The 18,740-nt window shown below is 41.1% G+C and overlaps 2 protein-coding genes across 2 annotated transcripts; both read left to right on the top strand.

Moving 5' to 3' along the window:
• The first annotated feature begins 1,553 nt into the window (after positions 1-1,553).
• LOC142617604 (uncharacterized) lies at positions 1,554-2,531 on the top strand. Its single transcript, XM_075790551.1, has 2 exons — positions 1,554-1,927; positions 2,117-2,531. Exons 1-2 carry the CDS (start codon positions 1,554-1,556, stop codon positions 2,529-2,531), a joined length of 789 nt encoding a protein of 262 aa, XP_075646666.1.
• A 3,823-nt stretch (positions 2,532-6,354) lies between these two features.
• On the top strand, positions 6,355-6,936 carry LOC142617518 (uncharacterized). Its single transcript, XM_075790443.1, has one exon. The coding sequence runs from the start codon at positions 6,355-6,357 to the stop codon at positions 6,934-6,936; it is 582 nt and encodes a 193-aa protein (XP_075646558.1).
• Positions 6,937-18,740: the final 11,804 nt, after the last annotated feature.

Genomic DNA, 18,740 nt, shown 5'->3' with positions numbered 1-18,740 from the left:
AATCACCAGGTGCATGCCGTGAGAGATAGAGGGAAGGAGAGTATTCACATCGTGGTAGGCAAGAATGCCACAAGGAGCAAGCAAAACAAAAAAGGCTTTCTCTGACTGAGGCGGAGGGGCGTTGGCTGGGTGACTAACCAGTCAGTGATGGTCGGCAAAGGAACCCATGCCAGACAAAAACAATTAAGGGTTAAAATGGTAAAAAGCCAAGCACGGCTGGCCCTATATAAGGAGCCCTACTATGCACGGCTAGGGGGAGGACAAACAAAGGAAAACCTTTGTAAGATAGTCGCTAGAATCATAAAAAAAATGGGAGCAAGAGAAACAAGAAGAATAAGAGGGAAAGAATAAAAAGAGAGTAAAAATAAGAAAGAAAAAAACAAAAGAAAATTGAAGAATAAAAGAAGTAAGAGAGAGGCAGAGGGAATAGAGTGATTGGCACGCACCGAATAGGTTAATCTCTCTCTCCCCTTCCAACCCATGCTCTTTAGTAACAAAAGGAAGAAACTTCATTCAACCCAAGTCACTTAGGCCCGTTCCTTCAAAGCAGCTAATTTCCTCCTCAGAGATATTAGTTGCGTTGAACGAGTGGTTTCCCTTCCTGACACAAACTCCGTGGAATGGTTTGACGCGGTAGGCTGACATTTGTTTCTTTAATATGCTTCTTATTCTCCATCTAATACTCATTATTTTGTTAACATCGTGTAAGACGGGCACCCACCATTAAGGCCCACTAACTATTTTGCCTAAATTCTTATTATTATCTTTATTATATCTGCCTGCTGTAGCTAATGTGATAGTTCTGCCTGCTGTAAGCGTACGATTAATACCTGACCAACAAGGGCATTGTTTGTGCACAAGCCGGACCAAGAAGGTTTGCTCTTGGATCGATCCCAACTCCTCGATCTAGAAAACTTTGGGCCTAATGTAGCGGCAGGCGGCCCAACCCAACACTTGCAAAAAAGGCCCACACATTTAAATTGGTGACTCCATTGGGGAGTTGGGAAACAGACGGATACAAAGATCCTCGTAAACAGATGCCGCCATGATCCAGAACAACACGTAATATAAGCATTATCCCCTCACAGGCTGAGTCAAGGCTAGTAACGCCTCATCAGCCCAATCAGGCAGAAAACATCAATGAACTGGGGGCTGAGCCCCAACCGCAGGCAAGGAATCCCACTGACGGGATCAATGCTTTTTTTAAGGTGCTACAAGCACTACAACATTCACAGCAACAGATGATGGGGGAAATACGCCAGCTAAAGACAGAAAAGACTAAGGAAAAAGGAAGCCAACATGACCCTGAGCATGTAGCTGACAAAGAAGAGACGTTAGTCGGAGGCGTCCCGCAGGCAGAAGGACAACGCTATATCACCATGGCTGAGGTGGTAGCTCTCTTGGAACAGGAAAGGGCTTGAGCACCCAAAGAAAGGTTCTATGCATGCAGACCTCCCTATTCGTTAAGGGTGCTTAGCAAGCCATATCCGGAAAGATATGAACCACGCGTCTTTGCATAATATGACGGCAGAAAGGGTAATGTTGTTGAGCACATGAGCAAATTTATTGATACTCTAGGCCCGTATACGGCAGATGAGGACTTATGTCTACGAGAGTTTTCAAAATCGTTATGCAACCATGCCTATACATGGTACATAGGCCTAAAACTAGGATCCATCCCAACTTGGGATGATATGGTGGATGTATTTTACACTAAGTACTTCCACGGAGAAGAAACAGTAACGCTCGCCACCTTGCAAGCTATTAAACAGAAAAACGAAGAAGACTTAATGGAGTACATTAAGAGATTTAGGGACATAGCGTTGGATTGCTATGACTATTGTGAGGAGAAGACATTGGTGGAGATGTGTATGACGAATATGATCAGAGAATACAGAGCTATTCTAGAGAACTTGGAAATTTCCCAGTTTGCATAGCTATTACAAAGTGCCAGGAAGACCGCCCAATCGGTGAAGCCAAGTTCCGACAAAAGGAATGCCCTGCAGGCCAAGGTAGCATCCACTAATGAAAGGAAGAGGAAGACAGATGGGAGGGAATACGATACCCCTTCGCCAATACTGTGTACTCCTAAGGAATTGGATGTTCTTTTGGATAGGTGGATAGCAAATGGAGTTTTTAAACCCAATCAAGTTGCCAGGGAGCCCACAGAGGAAGAACGGAGGGACCCACACTTTTGCCGCTTGCATGATTATGTGCAACATCCTACGACAGAATGTTGCGCGCTCCTACGGCTGGTGCATCGCAGGATTAAAGAAGGGACCCTAGAGCTAACGCAACAGGAAGTTCAGAGGAACCCACTCCCGAACCACAAAGGAAAAGGCATGGCAGCGGTGGTAATTTGTGCGGACCTAGGGGAAGACGAGGAGGAAAACCCAACTTTGCCTACCACAACTATCACCACTTTGCAGAAAAGCTCGAAGTTCAAAAATCTGTTTGACCAACTAGGTCTCACAGCAAAGGAGCGAAAGATAGCCACAGAGGCTTTGGTAAGAGCTTCTGGGCAGGAATAGAATGCTTATCAGCAGAAGTTGTAGAGGATAGGGCTCTCCTGCAGGAGTCAACTAAAATCACCTTCAATGATGGAGATATGGAAGTAGGCTGTCCCGACCACAGGAGACCCCTTTACTTGGCCACGTCTATAAATCAGATCCCCATCAAAAGAGCCTTGGTAGATACTGGTGCCTCAGTAAACCTGGTGCCATTAAGCATTTTGCGGGCGGCAAGAATCTCAGAAAGAAAAATCCAAGGGTGCCCAATGGAAGTAACAGGGTTCGGTGGGAGCGGAGAATACACTACCAGCCATATTCAACTGTGGCTAAAAGTAGGTCCTATAGCCTCCTTAGCCCTATTCCATGTGGTGAAGACGGAGGTCTCATACCACGTGCTCTTGGGGAGGCCATGGCTACACAAGCACCGGTTGGTGCCATCTACGTACCACCAATGCGTAAAAGGAAGGCTGAATTGCCGCATGATACGTATAGTAGCAAACCCATCACCATTTGAGCAAGCAGAGGCTCATTTAGTGGAAATAATGTTTTATGATCGATGGGCATCGTCCAGGGAAAGCTCAGTATCGAAGCCGAGGGGTACTTTTGTCCCCAGATGGGAGGACGTTCGAGATGACCCAGAACCTGATCTAAGGGAGTTACTCTCTCAGAAGAAGAAGAGAAAGGAAGCGATTGCCGCAGAACTAGGCAATACCCTACAATGTGTCAGGGTCCGAGGACCCAACGGTAGGATTGTGTACAAACTATGAAGGTGCGCGGGGCCCACGAGTGAAACACAAGCAGGCTCTAGACGTGAAGAGCAACATGAAAGCCTGATGTGTTGCATAGCCCAAGAGGGCTCAGAAGAAGGAAATTGTGAAGAAAGAGACGAGGAAATTACAACAGATAAGGACGTGCAAGTTACAATGGAAGAACAAATGGAGGAAGTCGACCTAGGACCTGGCCCACATGAGCCAAGGCCCATCTTAATCAGTTCAAAGTTGTCAGAAAAAGAAAAATTAGAGTTCATACTATTGTTAAAATAATACAAAGACGTCTTTGCATGGGATTACAGTGAAATGCCAGGATTGGATCCTAGGTTAGTAGTGCACACGTTGAACGTGGACCCAGAGGCTAGGCCAGTAGCCTAACCTGCCAGAGTTTTCCATACTGAAATAGAGGAGCAAATAGCAAGGAAGTACAGAAGCTGTTGGCCGCAGGATTCATTAAACCCATTCAGCATCCACGTTGCTTATCCAACATCGTACCAGTAAAGAAGAAGAATGGGCAGATACGGTGTTGTGTAGATTTCAGGAATCTTAATAAGGCCTGCCCAAAAGATGAGTTCCCATTGCCAAACATGGACCTATTGATAGATTCTGCAGCTGAAAATGCTATGTTCTCTTTTATGGATGGTTTCAGTGGATACAACCAAATCAGGATGCGGAGAAGATTGCCTTCAGAACACTTATAGGCAACTTTTACTATACAGTAATGTCGTTTGGGTTGAAGAACGCAGGTGCAACTTATCAAAAGTCAATGACGGCCATATTCCATGACATGATGCATCAAGAGTTAGGAGGACTATGTAGATGACCTAGTTCTGAAGTCAAAAAGGTGGGAGGAGCACATTCAAGTGTTGAGAAGGGTATATGAAAGATGTAGAACCTTCAAGCTTAGAATGAATCCCCTCAAGTGCGCATTCGGAGTATCTTTAGGAAAATTCTTGAGTTTTCTAGTCCATAGCAGAGGAATAGATGTGGACCCAGGCAAGGCTATGGCCATAGCCACTATGAAACCTCCAACCACATTAAAGGAGTTGAAAAGTTTCCTGGGGAAGGTCTCATACATTCGAAGATTCATCCTCGGCGTGGCATCCATCACCTCTGCCTTCGGGAAATTGCTCAAAAATGAGCAAAGCCTCGAATGGGGGGAAGTACAGCAAGAAGCCTTTAACAGATTGCAACAAATTATGATGAACCTCCCTACCGTGCAAGCTCTAGTCTGTAAGAAGCCACTATTGTTATACTTAGCCACCAACCAATACGTTGTAGGTACGTTGATTGCTCAAGAAGATGGAGACGGAGTGGAACAGCCAGTGTATTACATCAGCCGAGCTCTAAAAGACGCAAAAACTCACTACACAAGGGCAAAAAGGGCATGCTTGGCTATTGTGTATGCCTCGCAGAGGTTGAGGTTACGACACTACTTCCTGGCCTATGAGGTGTGGCTGATGACTAAGTCTCATGCTATCAAAGCCTTATTGCGACAGCCAATTCTCTCCGACAGGATATCCCAATGGCTGCTGCAATTATCATAATACGATCTGAAAGCAGGAACGCCCAGAGCAGTGAAGAGCAAGGCTATAGCAGATCTGTTAGCACAGTTCCCAGGAGAAGAAGAATTCCCATTGGACGATGAAGTCCCAGGTGAAGTAGCTGCGGCAGAGGAAGTTGGGGAACGATGGTTAATGAAGTTTGATGAGTCTTCTACTACCTAATCAGGGGGAGTGGGAGTGGTTTTGTACCATGAAGAAAATGAGGCCGTAGCACTATCATTCAAATTGGAATTCCCCTGTTTAAATAACACGGCAGAATATGAAGCCTACCTAACTGGGTTAGCCACGACCCTTGAGATGGGGGTCAAACACTTGAAAGTGATAGGAGGCTCGAACCTAGTGGTTTGCCAGACCAAAGGGAGCTTCTCCTTAAAGGAACCCAGCTTAGCCCCTTACCGGGCGATGGCCCAAAAGATGGAGGAGAGGTTTTTGACCTTTGAAATAGAACACGCGCCGAGAGGCAAGAATCGATTTGCGGATGCGTTGGCTGTGTTAGGTTCGCAAATAATATTTGAGGGAAATAGTGCCAAGATAGAAGTCAGCAAGAGGAGAGAATCGATCATAGAAGTTTTGAAGGAAAAGTTCCAGGAGGAACAGTGCGAAAAGGATTGGCAAAATCCCATAAGGGAAGTCTTAATCAAAGAAAGTGAGCCTGCGGAGTTGAAAGCATTAAAAGACTATACTCTAGTACGAGGAGAACTGTATCGCAGGATGCTAAGGGGGATCCTATCAAGGTGCGTGGGGCAAAAGGAGGCCCAGAGAAAGCTGAAGGAGATGCACGACAAAACCTGCGGATCTTGCGGGGAGATCAGCCTTTACCGCAGACTCCAAAAGGCAGGCTTTTATTGGCCGAATATGGGGAAAGATGCAAACCAAGTCCAAGTTCAATGTAGGACTTGCCAACTTGCAGCTGACAAGGAGGAAAGCTACACTGTGTTCATCAGCGAGGATTGGAGAGAGCCATTCATTCAGTACCTGGCAGAAGGCGTCCTGCCGCAGAAGCACAGTGAGCGATACAAGCTTAAATTGCTAGAAACACGCTACTTTTTGTACAATGGGGTCTTTTTCAAAAAGGGGTATGATGGAGACCCACTGCTTTGTCTGGACCCTGAAGAAGCAAAAAGTATGATAAAAGAGGTGCACGTAGGCGAATGTGGAGAGAACCAAGAAAAGAAAAAGTTGTATAGATATCTGCTGCAGATGGGCTACTACTGGCCTGCCATGAAAAAAGACACAGCGAAATTTGTAAAAAGATGCCACAGCTGCCAAGTACAAGCCAACTTGATTCACACCCACCCACAGCAATTGCACAGTATGGTCACACCGTGGCCATTCCACACCTGGGGGCTTGATTTGGTGGGGCCAGTTAATTCGCCATCGCGTGGATACATATGGATCCCGGTTGCTATGGAATACTTCACCAAGTGGGCAGAGGCGGTGCCACTTCACAAAGCCACCGGATGAGCGGTGGCCAACTTTATCAAGGAAAATATAATAGTGAGGTTCGGCATGCCCCATAGAATTATCAGCGACAATGGCACACCGTTTGTCAATAGCAATGTAAGGAGGATGTTGAAATTCTACCAAGTTAAACACCATCGATCATCGCCCTATTATCCGCCGGGGAATGGGCAAGCAGAGGCTATAAACAAAGTGCTCATAAAGATCATCAGTAAAATGAGCCAAGAATATATAGGAGGATGGGCAACGCATCTGCCAGACGCCTTTTGGGCTTACAGGAATTCGCCAAAGTCAGCCACAGGATTTTCACCTTTCTCTCTCGTCTACGGAATGGAAGTGATGAGCTCGGCAGAAATAATGACCCCTTCCCTATGGGTTATGCAAATGAAAGAAAAGGAAAAAGAGAAAGAGGTCTTCGCGGCAGAAAGATATGAAGACCTAGAGGGGCTAGATGAGAAAAAAGAAGAAGCCCAGGAACGCAGCCGCAAATACAAGCGAAGGGTGACAAAAGCTTACGATAGGATGACCAGAGAAAGGGTATTTGCAGAAGGGCAACTTGTGCTGAAGGTGGCAGATTATGTCAGAAGAGGCATGGCAGGACCATCTAAGTTTGCACCTAAATGGGAGTGACCCTTTGTGATAAGGGAGGCACACCCCACTGGGTATTACCGCCTAACTCAGACAGATGGCAAGGACTTGATGGACCCAATCAATGGGAAATGGCTGAAGTATTATCATGCGTAGGAGGAAAGAGAGTGAAAGGTCATGCAATCGCCTTTTTTTTCTTTTTCTTTTTTGTGTCTCCTTTCTAGAGAATATCGTTTTTTTTTTCTTTTATTTTCCTTTGTTTTCTTTATCTTCCAAGTGGCTTTGACACCAAACAAGGAATTGTAATATGCTTTCATGCAAAAGAATGCGCAATGAAAAGTTTTGAAGCATTATAAAAACATCCCATGTCATAATAAGTCGCTAGAAAGGAAAGCAATAGCATCTCATAGTTACAAAACACAAGTTGTGGCAAACCCACCAAATAAGTGCGTAAAAAAAAAAAAGGAGAGACAAGGGAAACATAAAAGAGATTAAAATAGAAAAGGAACTAGAATCACATCAACGGAGGCCAGAGATAAGAGTCTGGTCACCAAAGCGGCTAGAATCACCAGTGCTAGAAACAAGGCACTCGCGACTACCTTCCAAGTCTGCCACCTCCTTCCTCAAAACCTCAAGGCGCGCACCAATAGCTTCAATGGCGGGCTGAATCTTCCTTATGAAATAAGCACGGGCAATCTCATGAAGATGGTCCAAGACAAACTCCACAGCAAACCCCACACTAACAAGTTCGTGAATTACTGCCCTCTACTAAAGAATCCTCTCAGTCGAGACGGTGTCAACAAAGTTATACTCAATATCGTTCATCACACCCCCTAGCAACTTCAGAAAGTGCTCCCTGGTAGAACAGCCAAACCTGAATTCTTGCATGAAGTCACCGCGGCTACTGTAAATTGCCTTAAGATGGGAGGCGCAATCCTCAAGAATCCTAAAGCCATGAAAATCAACATAGGGAGGCCCAGAACCGCAGAAATTTGCAGAACCCAGGTCGTTGACCTCATGCTGATCAAATTGGGTAAAGAAGGCCGCAGCCTCACTCGCCGAATCAGGTGCCACGGCAGAACTACTACCCACCTCAAATTGAGAAGGAACAGCAGGGAGCGAACCTAGCAGAAGGCACCAGAAGCAGAGTAAGAACATGCAACTAAGCAAGTTGAAACACACAGCGAATGAAGAATGGAGATAACAGAAAAAGGAGAGACTCACTAGGACCTATGGGAATGGGGGTTGTGGGAATGGTAGAAACAGGTGCTGCAGGTGTGATAGAAGAAGTAACGGTAGGCATGTCCTTGTCTGTTACCACTTCTGCTTCTTCGGAGGTCTTTGCAATAAGAAGGAATGGGCATGCAAGATCACGAAACCGTGGAAGGAAGAGTGTTATATGTAGAAGAGAAATAGTAAAAAAAAAATTAAAAAAAAAGAAGGGGAAGGAAATTTGGCAACACAAAGAGATACGTACCCATATACTCAACTCCGTGCCCGAAACTTTCCTCCTTTCCTTCAGATTCTGAGACCCTCTTCTTCTTGGCCGGCTCATCATTAGAATCCTCTAGAATATCTTCAGATTCCTCGGAAGACAAGTCTGAGGCAGGGCCGCGTGTGGCAGAATCAGGAATGGAGGAAGGGGTGACCACTAAAGAAGAGCCGTCCTTCACGGCCTGGGATAGGGATGCAAATGGGTCACTAGTAGAGATAATGAGCGGCGTGATCGGGGAAGCAGCCTCGACTTGAACAGCAGCAGCAGGAGTATCCTTCTCCTGGAAAGAGGGCATCGAAGCAGGAACGAGAACGGTCTCACTGACCACCTCAGCAGGAACTCCCTGGGGAGTAGCAGGAGTAGTAGGGGTTCCAGCAGGAAACACCGTGTCTGCCTCATCAAAGAAGCCCTTCATTAGGATGCCCTGGGAGGCAAAAATCTCCGCGGCCGTGGGACGGTACACAGAGATAGGCTGAGGATCAGCCTGAGAAAAAAAAAACAAAGGTCGGAGACGTAAGTAAAAAAATAAAATAATAAAGGAATAAAAGGAAGAAGTCATACTTCAAGCTCAGTCTCACCAGCGGAATGAGATGAGTAGCAGACGAGTTCTCCTTATACTTCAACTGCAAAAGAAGAAATAAAGGGAAAGGAACAAGCCAACATGGGTTATCCGCAAATTTTAAACAAGAATGACAAAGAATAAGGAAGAGAGTTAGAGACGACATACCCTCCGCTCAGTAGTGGTGGGCGCTTGGGGGGGAGAAGTCTTCCTTTTACTACCCTGTGTCCTACTGGAGGGTGGAGCGTCAGTGGATGGCCGAGGAATGGCAAGCTTGGTCTTGCCTACGGCGAAACGTTTGCTGGAACGAGTGCGAATAGGGGGAGGAGTAGTGCTCTCTAACACTATATTGCTCATGGGAGGTAGATCGCTTTCGAAAGGAAAAATATCTGAGCAAGTTTCAGGAGAATCATCACCTACCTTCTTCTTTGCAAACTTGGACTTAGCAGAACTTTTCTTCGCTAGCACTGGGACATTGATCACTTTGGCCTTCTTTTCCCAGCCTGCGGGGTAATCACCATCATGCCAATACCACCCTTTCTCCTCCTCGACCCACTTAAATATGGTAGAATGGCTTTGCTTCCTAGCATAAGCTTGCACAGAGGCAGAAGGCAAAAGCAGGTGGGGATTGGGGGAGACAACCATTCTAAGCCCGCCAGGTGGAATAAGGGAAAATCCACGGCTACCCAACAATTCTCTCTCAAAAGAGATCATCACTGCCTGCCAATATCCGTGCATAGTGGCAGTACACATACTTTCCCTCTAAGAGCCTAGGATAGTAATTGCTGTGAAGTGCTGGCTCCAGAACTCAAAGGCAGTATGCCGCAGGAAAGGTCGGGTAGAAGTAGGAGACTCCCTAAGAAAAGATGGGCCATCAGGAATGTCTTGGTCCAGTCCAAATTGCCTTCGCACGTGCTTGGCAGGATAATGTACGTACCTAACACCTTCATCAGCCAGATAAGGTAACCACCCAGTGTTGGTGGCTATCAAATATGTTATACCCCTCTCATCAAACTCAGTTAGCGGGGTGGTAGTGCCAGCACATCAATGAAAGTGCCCATAACATAATCCATACAAGTATAACCTTTACCTAAATCCCTATATGCCCTCTAAGAGAACCCAACTCCTTTATCAAAGAACTCAACGATAGAATGCCCAATCGGCTTTAAACCGGCTCAAGGAAAAGCCAAAGGAAAATAAGAGTCAAACCTACCACAGAAGTCCGTAATAACCTCCGAACACGAACTGTATTTCCCTCTGGCAAAGCGCAAGGGCCTACACTTAGTCAGATGCTTGGCGCAGAGCTTGTACAACATATGCTGCAAAATGTTGTTATGAATGGAAGTAGTGATCAAGTGACAAGAACCTACTTGACTCTCGTCGCTCCGCAGGATGTCTAGTTGGACATACAGATGCCCTAGAAACATAGGTGCCAGCAGCAAACTCACCCTAGCAGCAATCTTGATGGCCAAATGAAAATACAAAGGCTTCACAGCGTAATGTGGGTGAGAACCAAAAACGTACTTACATAACCAGAATGCGACAAAAGCTGCATGGCTGGCGGCGACGGAAAGCTTTGAGGGAGAACTAATCCAGAATGACAATTTGGCGTTACCACTCATCCGTTTCGTCAATTCGGCCTCTACGGCCTCTTCTTCTAAAGAAAGCTCGAGGGTGGCAAGATCGACGTCACCGAGGATGGGCAGAAGCAATTGGTTAGCAACGTTTTCTAAAGTTACGGTAATCTCACCGCAGGAGAGAAAGAAGGTATGGGTGGTGGTGCACCATCGGCGAACTAGGTGGCAGAGGTTATATAGGTCCCTGAAGTTGGCTAAGCAACAGGATTGAACGATGGCCTTCAATATGCCGGCCTGTTGGAGCAAACCCATAAAGTGTGTATCCGACAACTCTCGATCTACCCACTCCTTCCAACCCGAGGCAGTACCAGACCCAAACTCGAAATGGATGGGTACAGGGAGTGAAACACCCTGACAGATAGAGAGATCAGAGATCGAAGAAGGCAAAGAGCGAGCCATACGCGGCCTGGCGGTGGCGGCACATAGTCACTAGGAACCTTAGGGAAATGGCCGTGAACATCGTACCAGGGGTTTAGGAGGGGCCGCACTCGCTGTGGGGGTCGCACCGTTCTGTTTCTTCATCGGAATTATCTGACTTGGAATAGGCGACTTCTTCGTGTGTGGCAGGATCATCAGCAATCTCCTTCCCCTTACTGCAGGAGGAGGATTAGCCTTTCGCTGGAGTCATAGTGTATCCATTGGTGGGAGAAGAAAGTTTGTGGTAATTGGGAAGGAAAACGCAAAAAAGAAAAGAGAAAAGAAAGAGCGTTTGTACCCGAAATCTAAAAGGACGCGGCTTTAAATACCCGCGCCATGGGGAAGGGTGCGAAGGGATGTGATGGGTTAGTCAGAAATAAGGGAAGAAGTTAATGCAGTAGAGGCTATGCTTCAGAATAACTGTTAAACTGGAAAATTCAAAGAGACAACACTGTTCACGGCAGGAAAAAAAAAGGGGGGGAAGAGATGTATGTGGGTTAGGGTCCACTTTTCAAAAAGCCCGCGAAGGAGAAGAAGAAGAGGAAAACCAAAAGGATAGAAAAGTCTTTATTCACATATGAACTACAGAGGCATTTCATATGTTCAGGGGGCTAAATGTAGATGCTCATTTTTTACGAGCCCAACAGGGAAGCAGGTCCAAAGTCCGGGGCAAAAGAAAGTTGTATGGAGTGTCATTAAGCTAAGTGACAGGAATAACGGATAGTGGGTCTAAAAAAACAAATAAATAGATCTTGAGAAAGTAAGTGGGCTTTAAAAAGCCCAAAAGAAAGCAACAACAAACCCATGGGCTATATGGATATGGAAAAGTGAGAATGGGTCACAGCTGCTACAACAAGCCTGAAGTAGTGCAAATAAAGAAAGTAAAGGGCTATGGAAAACCCATGAATCCCAAGGTAAAGGTGAGAAATACTTGGGCTGAGGAAGCCCAAGAAGTTAGTAAAAGCTCATGGGAAACATTTAAAGTGGAAAAAAGGGCCAAGGATTCCCAAAGAAAGTAAATGGGCCAAGGACACCCAAATGAAAGTAGGCGGGACAACAGGAGCCCGCGAGTAGCAAAGGGCCCAGTAAGATCATTGGGCCTTCGGAGAAAGAATAAACAGAAAAGGTCTAAAATGGCCTAGCAGGCTTGGGTCAGGTAGACCTCACGGCAGGCATAATAGAACTGTGTGGCAGGAAACAAGTAACAGGAGTTGGGAATAAAGGCTTGGAACGGCTTACAACCAGGCAAGGCCCAGCCCTAAGGAGATGCAGGCCATAAATGAGGAGTCAGGCGAAATAGCCCATGCCGAAAGAAGCAAAAAACAACCAGCAGATTGGGCAGTTTAACGTTCAGATCACGACAGACAGATGAGCTGCAGACAGAATTTTGAACAAGCATGAAGGCAAGGCACAGGCACCACCAACCTATACCAGCTAATATAGGAAACGGTGAGGTCACGGGTCAGAGGTAAAGGGGGTATGGTCTGGTGGTGGGGAGGGGAAAAGACCCATTTTCATGTTTCTTGCTCAAGCCCTTTTGGAAGTACTGTCCTGTTGGGATGACATACTACCCAAAAGAGGTAAAGCTGGGTGGGAACCACCAGGTGCATGCCGTGAGAGATAGAGGGAAGGAGAGTATTCACACTATGGCAGGTAAGAATGCCACAAGGAGCAAGCAAAACAAAAAAATGTTTTCTCTGACTAAGGCAAAGGGGCACTAGTTGGGTGACTAACCAGTCAGTGACGGTCGACAAAGGAACCCATGCCAGACAAAAACGGTTAAGGGTTAAAATGGTAAAAAACCAAGCACGACTGACCCTATATAAGGAGCCCTACTGTGCACGACCAGGGGGAGGACGGACGGAGGAAAACCTCTATAAGATAGTCGCTAGAATCACAAAAAAAACAGGGGAGTGAGAGAAACAAGAAGAATAAGAGGGAAAGAATAAAAAGAGAGTAAAAACAAAAGAAGAAAAGAAGTAAGAGAGAGGCAGAGGGAATAGAGTGATTGGCATGCATCGAATGGGTTAATCTTCCTCTCCCCTTCCAACCCATCCTCTCTGGTAACAAAAGGAAGAAACTTCATTCAACCCAAGTCACTTAGGCCCGTTCCTTCAAAGCATCTAATTTCCTCCTCAGAGAGATTAGTTGTGTTGAAAGAGTGGTTTCCCTTCCTAGCACAAACTTCGTGGAGCAGTTTGACGTGGTAGGGTGACATTTGTTTCTTTAATATGCTCCTTATATTCCATCTAATACTCATTATTTTGTTAACATCGTGTAAGACGGGCACCCATTATTAAGGCCCACTAACTATTTTGCCTAAATTCTTATTATTATCTTTATTATATCTGCCTGCTGTAGTTAACATGATATTCTGCCTGTCATAAGCGTACGATCAAGACCTAACCAACAAGGGCATTGTTTGTGCACAAGCCGGACCAGGAAGGTTTGCTCTTGGACCGGTCCAAACTCCTCGATCTAGAAAACTTTGAGCCTAGTGTAGCGGCAGGCAGTCCAGCCCAACACTTGCAGAAAAGGTCCACACAACGCCAAAGATAATAACAATGTAAGTAATAATAATAACACCAGCAACAATAGTAATTTTAATAATACACATTGACTTGCATGTAATTTTTCCTTTGTTTACTTGCCGTTTTACCCTCTAAGTGTAATAGAATTAGGTATCTATATGTTAGGAATATGAAATAATTGTTATAATTTATTTAGTTAAGTAGTTAGCTACTTGGTTGAGATTATGATGAGTTAATTAGGATTTGAGTATATGTAACTCATTTAACACATAACTTAATTCATAAAGCACATATGGAAATGTTAGGAATATAAAATAATTGTTGTAATTCTTTTAGTTAGGTAGTTAGCTAGTTGGTTGAGATTAGGATGAGTTAGTTAGAATTTGAGCACATGTAGCTCATTTAACACATGGCTTAATACATAGAGCACATGTTGAATCAACACGTAGCTCATTTAACACATGACTTAATTCATAGAGCTCATGTTGAATTAACTAGTCAATTATCTTGAGCCATGTGGGTCAATGACATTAGAGTTAGTCTCCTATATATACATAATTATAATTCAACATTAAATTTCAATTGAAGAATAAACCAACTCATTGCTTAGTGCGTCTCTCTTTCTCTCTTAAGGTTCGTTTAGATGGAGGAGTGGAAATGTAGGAGGATAAAAAATAGTGAAAGGATGGAAAAGATTTTAATTTCTCTTCTTTTTGTTTGGTTGGGAGTGAAAAAGTGGAGGAATAAAAAAAGTGAATTTGTATAAATTTACTCATATACTCTTGTTAAAAAATAATGACCAATTAAAACAAATAAATGACAAACAACCAAAAAAAAAATCACCCAATTCATTAAAAAATAAAAATCATATAAAATAAATCATGTCTAGTTAAAGTGTTAAACAAAGAAAAAGAAAAAGAAAAGAAGAAGAAGAAGAAGAAGAGAGGAAGTAGAAGAAGAAGGCAACGCCCAGCCAAGGAAAAAAAGAAAAGAAAAAGGAAGGCAACATCCCCAAGACAGCACCCAAAAAAAAAAAAAAGAATTGGTTGCATATAGGCATTTTTATCCATTAAATAGCTTCTTCTTCTTTTTTTCAGTCTACTCTCCAATTTGAAAAAAACTTTTTGATAGGCCCAAAGAGAAAACACTTGGGCCTTATCATTTATTTTCCTTCCTAACCACCCAAGCAAACACACCCCAAAAAGTTTTTCTTTCCATTTTCTCTCTAAAGTTTTCTATTCATCCTATTTCACCTCCAAACAAACACACCCTTAATCTCTCTCTCAATATTTCTCTATGAAGGATAATTGCCTCGAATTAAATCAATCCTTTACAATTCTTATCTATCCCCGTTATGAACCACCGGGTTTCTAACACTATATGAATTATAAGTTACTAAATTTTGTAAACCAGTTTGACTTTCATTTCTCACGCCAACCATATATTATTGTACAATTAATAAAAGTCATCATATGGATTTAATGTAATAACAAACCTACTATAATTGTCATATTAAAATCTACATACTAGCTTTAGGAAGTGATAGTTGAAAATGAAATATAAAAAAACACATTACACAATAAAAAATAAACAAAAAGGAACACAAATGCATAGTAATAAAAATCATATACATGTTAATTAATTAAGTTAAATTAAAAATAATATAAGAAATTAATTATAATCATACTCATAATTGGGTCATATATGTACGATAATATATGTCTTCCAACAACAATGACGCCAAAGATAATATCAATGTAAGTAATAACAATAACACCAGCAACAACAATAATTTTAATAATACACATTGACTTGCATGTCGTTTTCCTTAGCTTACTTCGTGTTTTCCCCTCGTCATTAAATTCTGCAAAACCAATTTGACTTTCATGTCTAGTGCCAACCATATATTATTGTACAATTAATAAACGTCATCATCTGGATTTAATGTTATAACATACCTACAATAATTGTCATAGTAATAAACAAATAAACAAGAAGGAACACAAATACATAGTAATAATAAAAATCATATACATGTAAATTAATTAAGCTAAATTAAAAATAATATAAGAAATTAAACATAATCATACTTATAATTCTAATTATCATATTCTTAAATTCATACACACATAATAGAAACTATAATGTAAGTGAAGAAGCATTTTTACAATATCTTAAGGTATATTTTTACAAACCATCTATACAAGAAAATAATTTCCAATTAAATTAGAGGGTCGGGAAGCTTTCTACAATCGTGATACAAAGTGAAGGATCGTAGGAAGTATAGAGTGATACTTGCAAGAGAAGAAAGAAAAAAAAACACAATCATATAATTATAAAAATCTTCTAAAAAATAAGATAATCATAAATAAACACAAAAGAACAAAAATACAAAATAATAAAATTCATATATAGTGACTACTACAATTTTTTATACTAAATATTAAATATAAATTACAATGCTTCGAGTCCATGATGAAATTGAAAAAAACTCAAATAAAGGAGTTATCAAGATAAATATCAAATAATAGTAATATTAATAATAAAAATAATCATACAAACAATATTTACTATAGTGTAACCATATATAATATTTACAAGATATTAGCTTATAATATACACAAAGCATATATACAACCATTTATTTTCCAACCAATAAGGACCCTACATAATAAAGGTTCAAGAAGCATACTATGTTTTTTATACCAACTAAACTTTAATGATATCGATAGAATTACAAATTTATGATTTACTATACTAAAAAATATAAAAATAAAAATAATACACATACTCATACACATGTAACAATAACTATAATATAATTGACAAGTCATTTTTACATTATTTTTAATTATAAAATAACCATTATATTATGCAATATATTATTTTCAAGTAATAGATGTAACAATTGATAATAACAAAGTAAAAAATGATTAAAAAAAAATCACAATACTACAAATTATAGAGAGTTGAATTATAGAAAAACTTACTAGATCTCTTGGTTTATTATGATAAATGAAGTATAAACTTACAATGTTTGTGGTCATAATAACAATAAATAAGAATAAATAATTTCAAATTAACAAAAAACATAAACATAATACAAATTAGAGAGTTGAAATGCTTACTACAATTGTGATACCAACTTAAAGATTGCAAGAATTGAAGTGTGATACTTGTTTAGAAAAAAAAGCACAACCAAATAATAATAAATAAAGACAAAAGAACAATAATAAAAAATAATCAAATTCATTTATGGTGACTATTATAATTTATTATGGTAAATATTGAATATAACTTACAATGCTTGTAGTCATAACTATATGAAATTGAAATAAACTCAAGTAAAAGGATTTATTAATCTAGTTTTTGAATAACAACAACAACAACAACAACAATAATTATAATTAGTCATACAAACAACATTATCTCTAATATGAAAATACGGCAAAAATGGGCAAATGGCCCCTTTCCCAAACTAATTAGGGAAATGCCCTTCTTTTGAAACTCGATTTTCTCAAAATCGAGTTTAAAAAAAAATTTCTAGAGCCCTATAGCGACGTTTTAAGGAGCCTATAGTAACGTTTTAAGGACCTATAACGGCGTTTTGTAACTCGACCTCCATGAAATCGAGTTACATGCAAGTTTTTCTCTTTTTTTTACCTATAACTTGACTTCATGGAGCTCGAGTTACAAAACGCCGCTATAGGTCCTTAAAAACATCACTATAGGTCCTTAAAAACGTCACTATAGGATCCTTAAAAAGTCGCTATAGGGCTTAACTCGATTTTGAGAAAATTGAGTTTCAAAAGAGGGGCATTTCCCTAATTAGTTTGGGAAATGGGGCAATGTGTTGATTTTTTTTTGCGAAAAGGGCAAAAACCCATTTTCGCCATGAAAATACATAATATTTACAATGTATTAGCTTATAATATTTACAAAGCATATATTTATACAATAAATTATTTTTCAACCAATAACCACCATAAAAAAAGTAAAGATTTAAGAAAATTACTTTTCTTTTGATATTTTGATATCAACTGAACCTTAGTTAAATTAAAAGAATCACAAATGTAGGATTTACTTATTAAATAATAATAATGATAAGGGAAAATTATACTTTACCACCCTAAACTATATCTCAAATTACACTTTACACCATAAACTTTTCGAATGCACATTTTGCACCCTCAACTATGACTATTGTTACATTTTGCATTCCGACGTTAAGTTTGCCGTTTATTTAGATGGAAAAGTATGATATTATGTGAAAAGTCTCAATTGCTCATCTTCTTAATCCCTTAAAAATAAAGAAAAAAAAAATTTACATTTTATCACTCTAAACTATACTTTAAATTACACTTTGCACCCTAAACTTTAAATTTCTATCCAAGTTAACGGAAAACTTAATGTCGGGGTGAAAAGTGTAATAAGGGTCATAGTTTAGGATGCAAAATGTGCATTTGAAAAGTTTAGGGTGCAATGTGTAATGTAGGGTATAGTTTAGGATGTTAAAATGTAATTTCTCCTAATAATAACAACAACAACAACAATAATAATAAAAACTATAATATAATTGATGAGTCATATTTACATTACTTTTAATATATGATAAAAAAAATATTTTGCAATATGTTTGTATGGGCGACGCTTTGACTCCTGAGTTCAAGAGGCAGGAGGATTCAGACCCAAAGAGCCCAACACAATGAATTTGTAGAGAGTGGGCTTAAAAACTAAGTTTCAATAGATCAAACAACATGCACAATGGATTAAAGACAACAAGAAAGCAAAGAAAGGCAAGCTTGTGCAAAGAAATCCTTCCTCAGCAAAGTCCGAGGAGAGTGGTTCTTGAATATTATTCTTTCAAACTTGGATACCATTTCAATTCTTGTTGCTACAATGTTTTTTCTACAGATTTTCCCCTCCCCTTCATACTAGAGGATCCCCTACATCATATAGTCTCTTTCAATTGATCTTGGCCCTCCATTTGTTGATTATGCAGGCCACCACTTGAGTGGTCGTCCCATCAAACGCCCTCCCCAATCTTTTGTGAGTTGCAGCAACCAAGATAGCACTGTTCAGGGGCCTTCTCCACATAAATGCGACCAGAAGGTTTGGTGAGGTGCAATAAATGTGGTGGCAGCTACCATCCCTCCAATCATGTCAGGACTTTTCCCTTCTCTGAAGCTTTTCCTCTACAGTGTGGT

Source organism: Castanea sativa, chromosome 1 (genome assembly GCF_040712315.1).
Source record: "Castanea sativa cultivar Marrone di Chiusa Pesio chromosome 1, ASM4071231v1".
NCBI lineage: Eukaryota > Viridiplantae > Streptophyta > Magnoliopsida > Fagales > Fagaceae > Castanea > Castanea sativa.
Note: the sequence above shows the minus strand (reverse complement) of the source record. Positions and strands in the feature narration are given on the sequence as shown.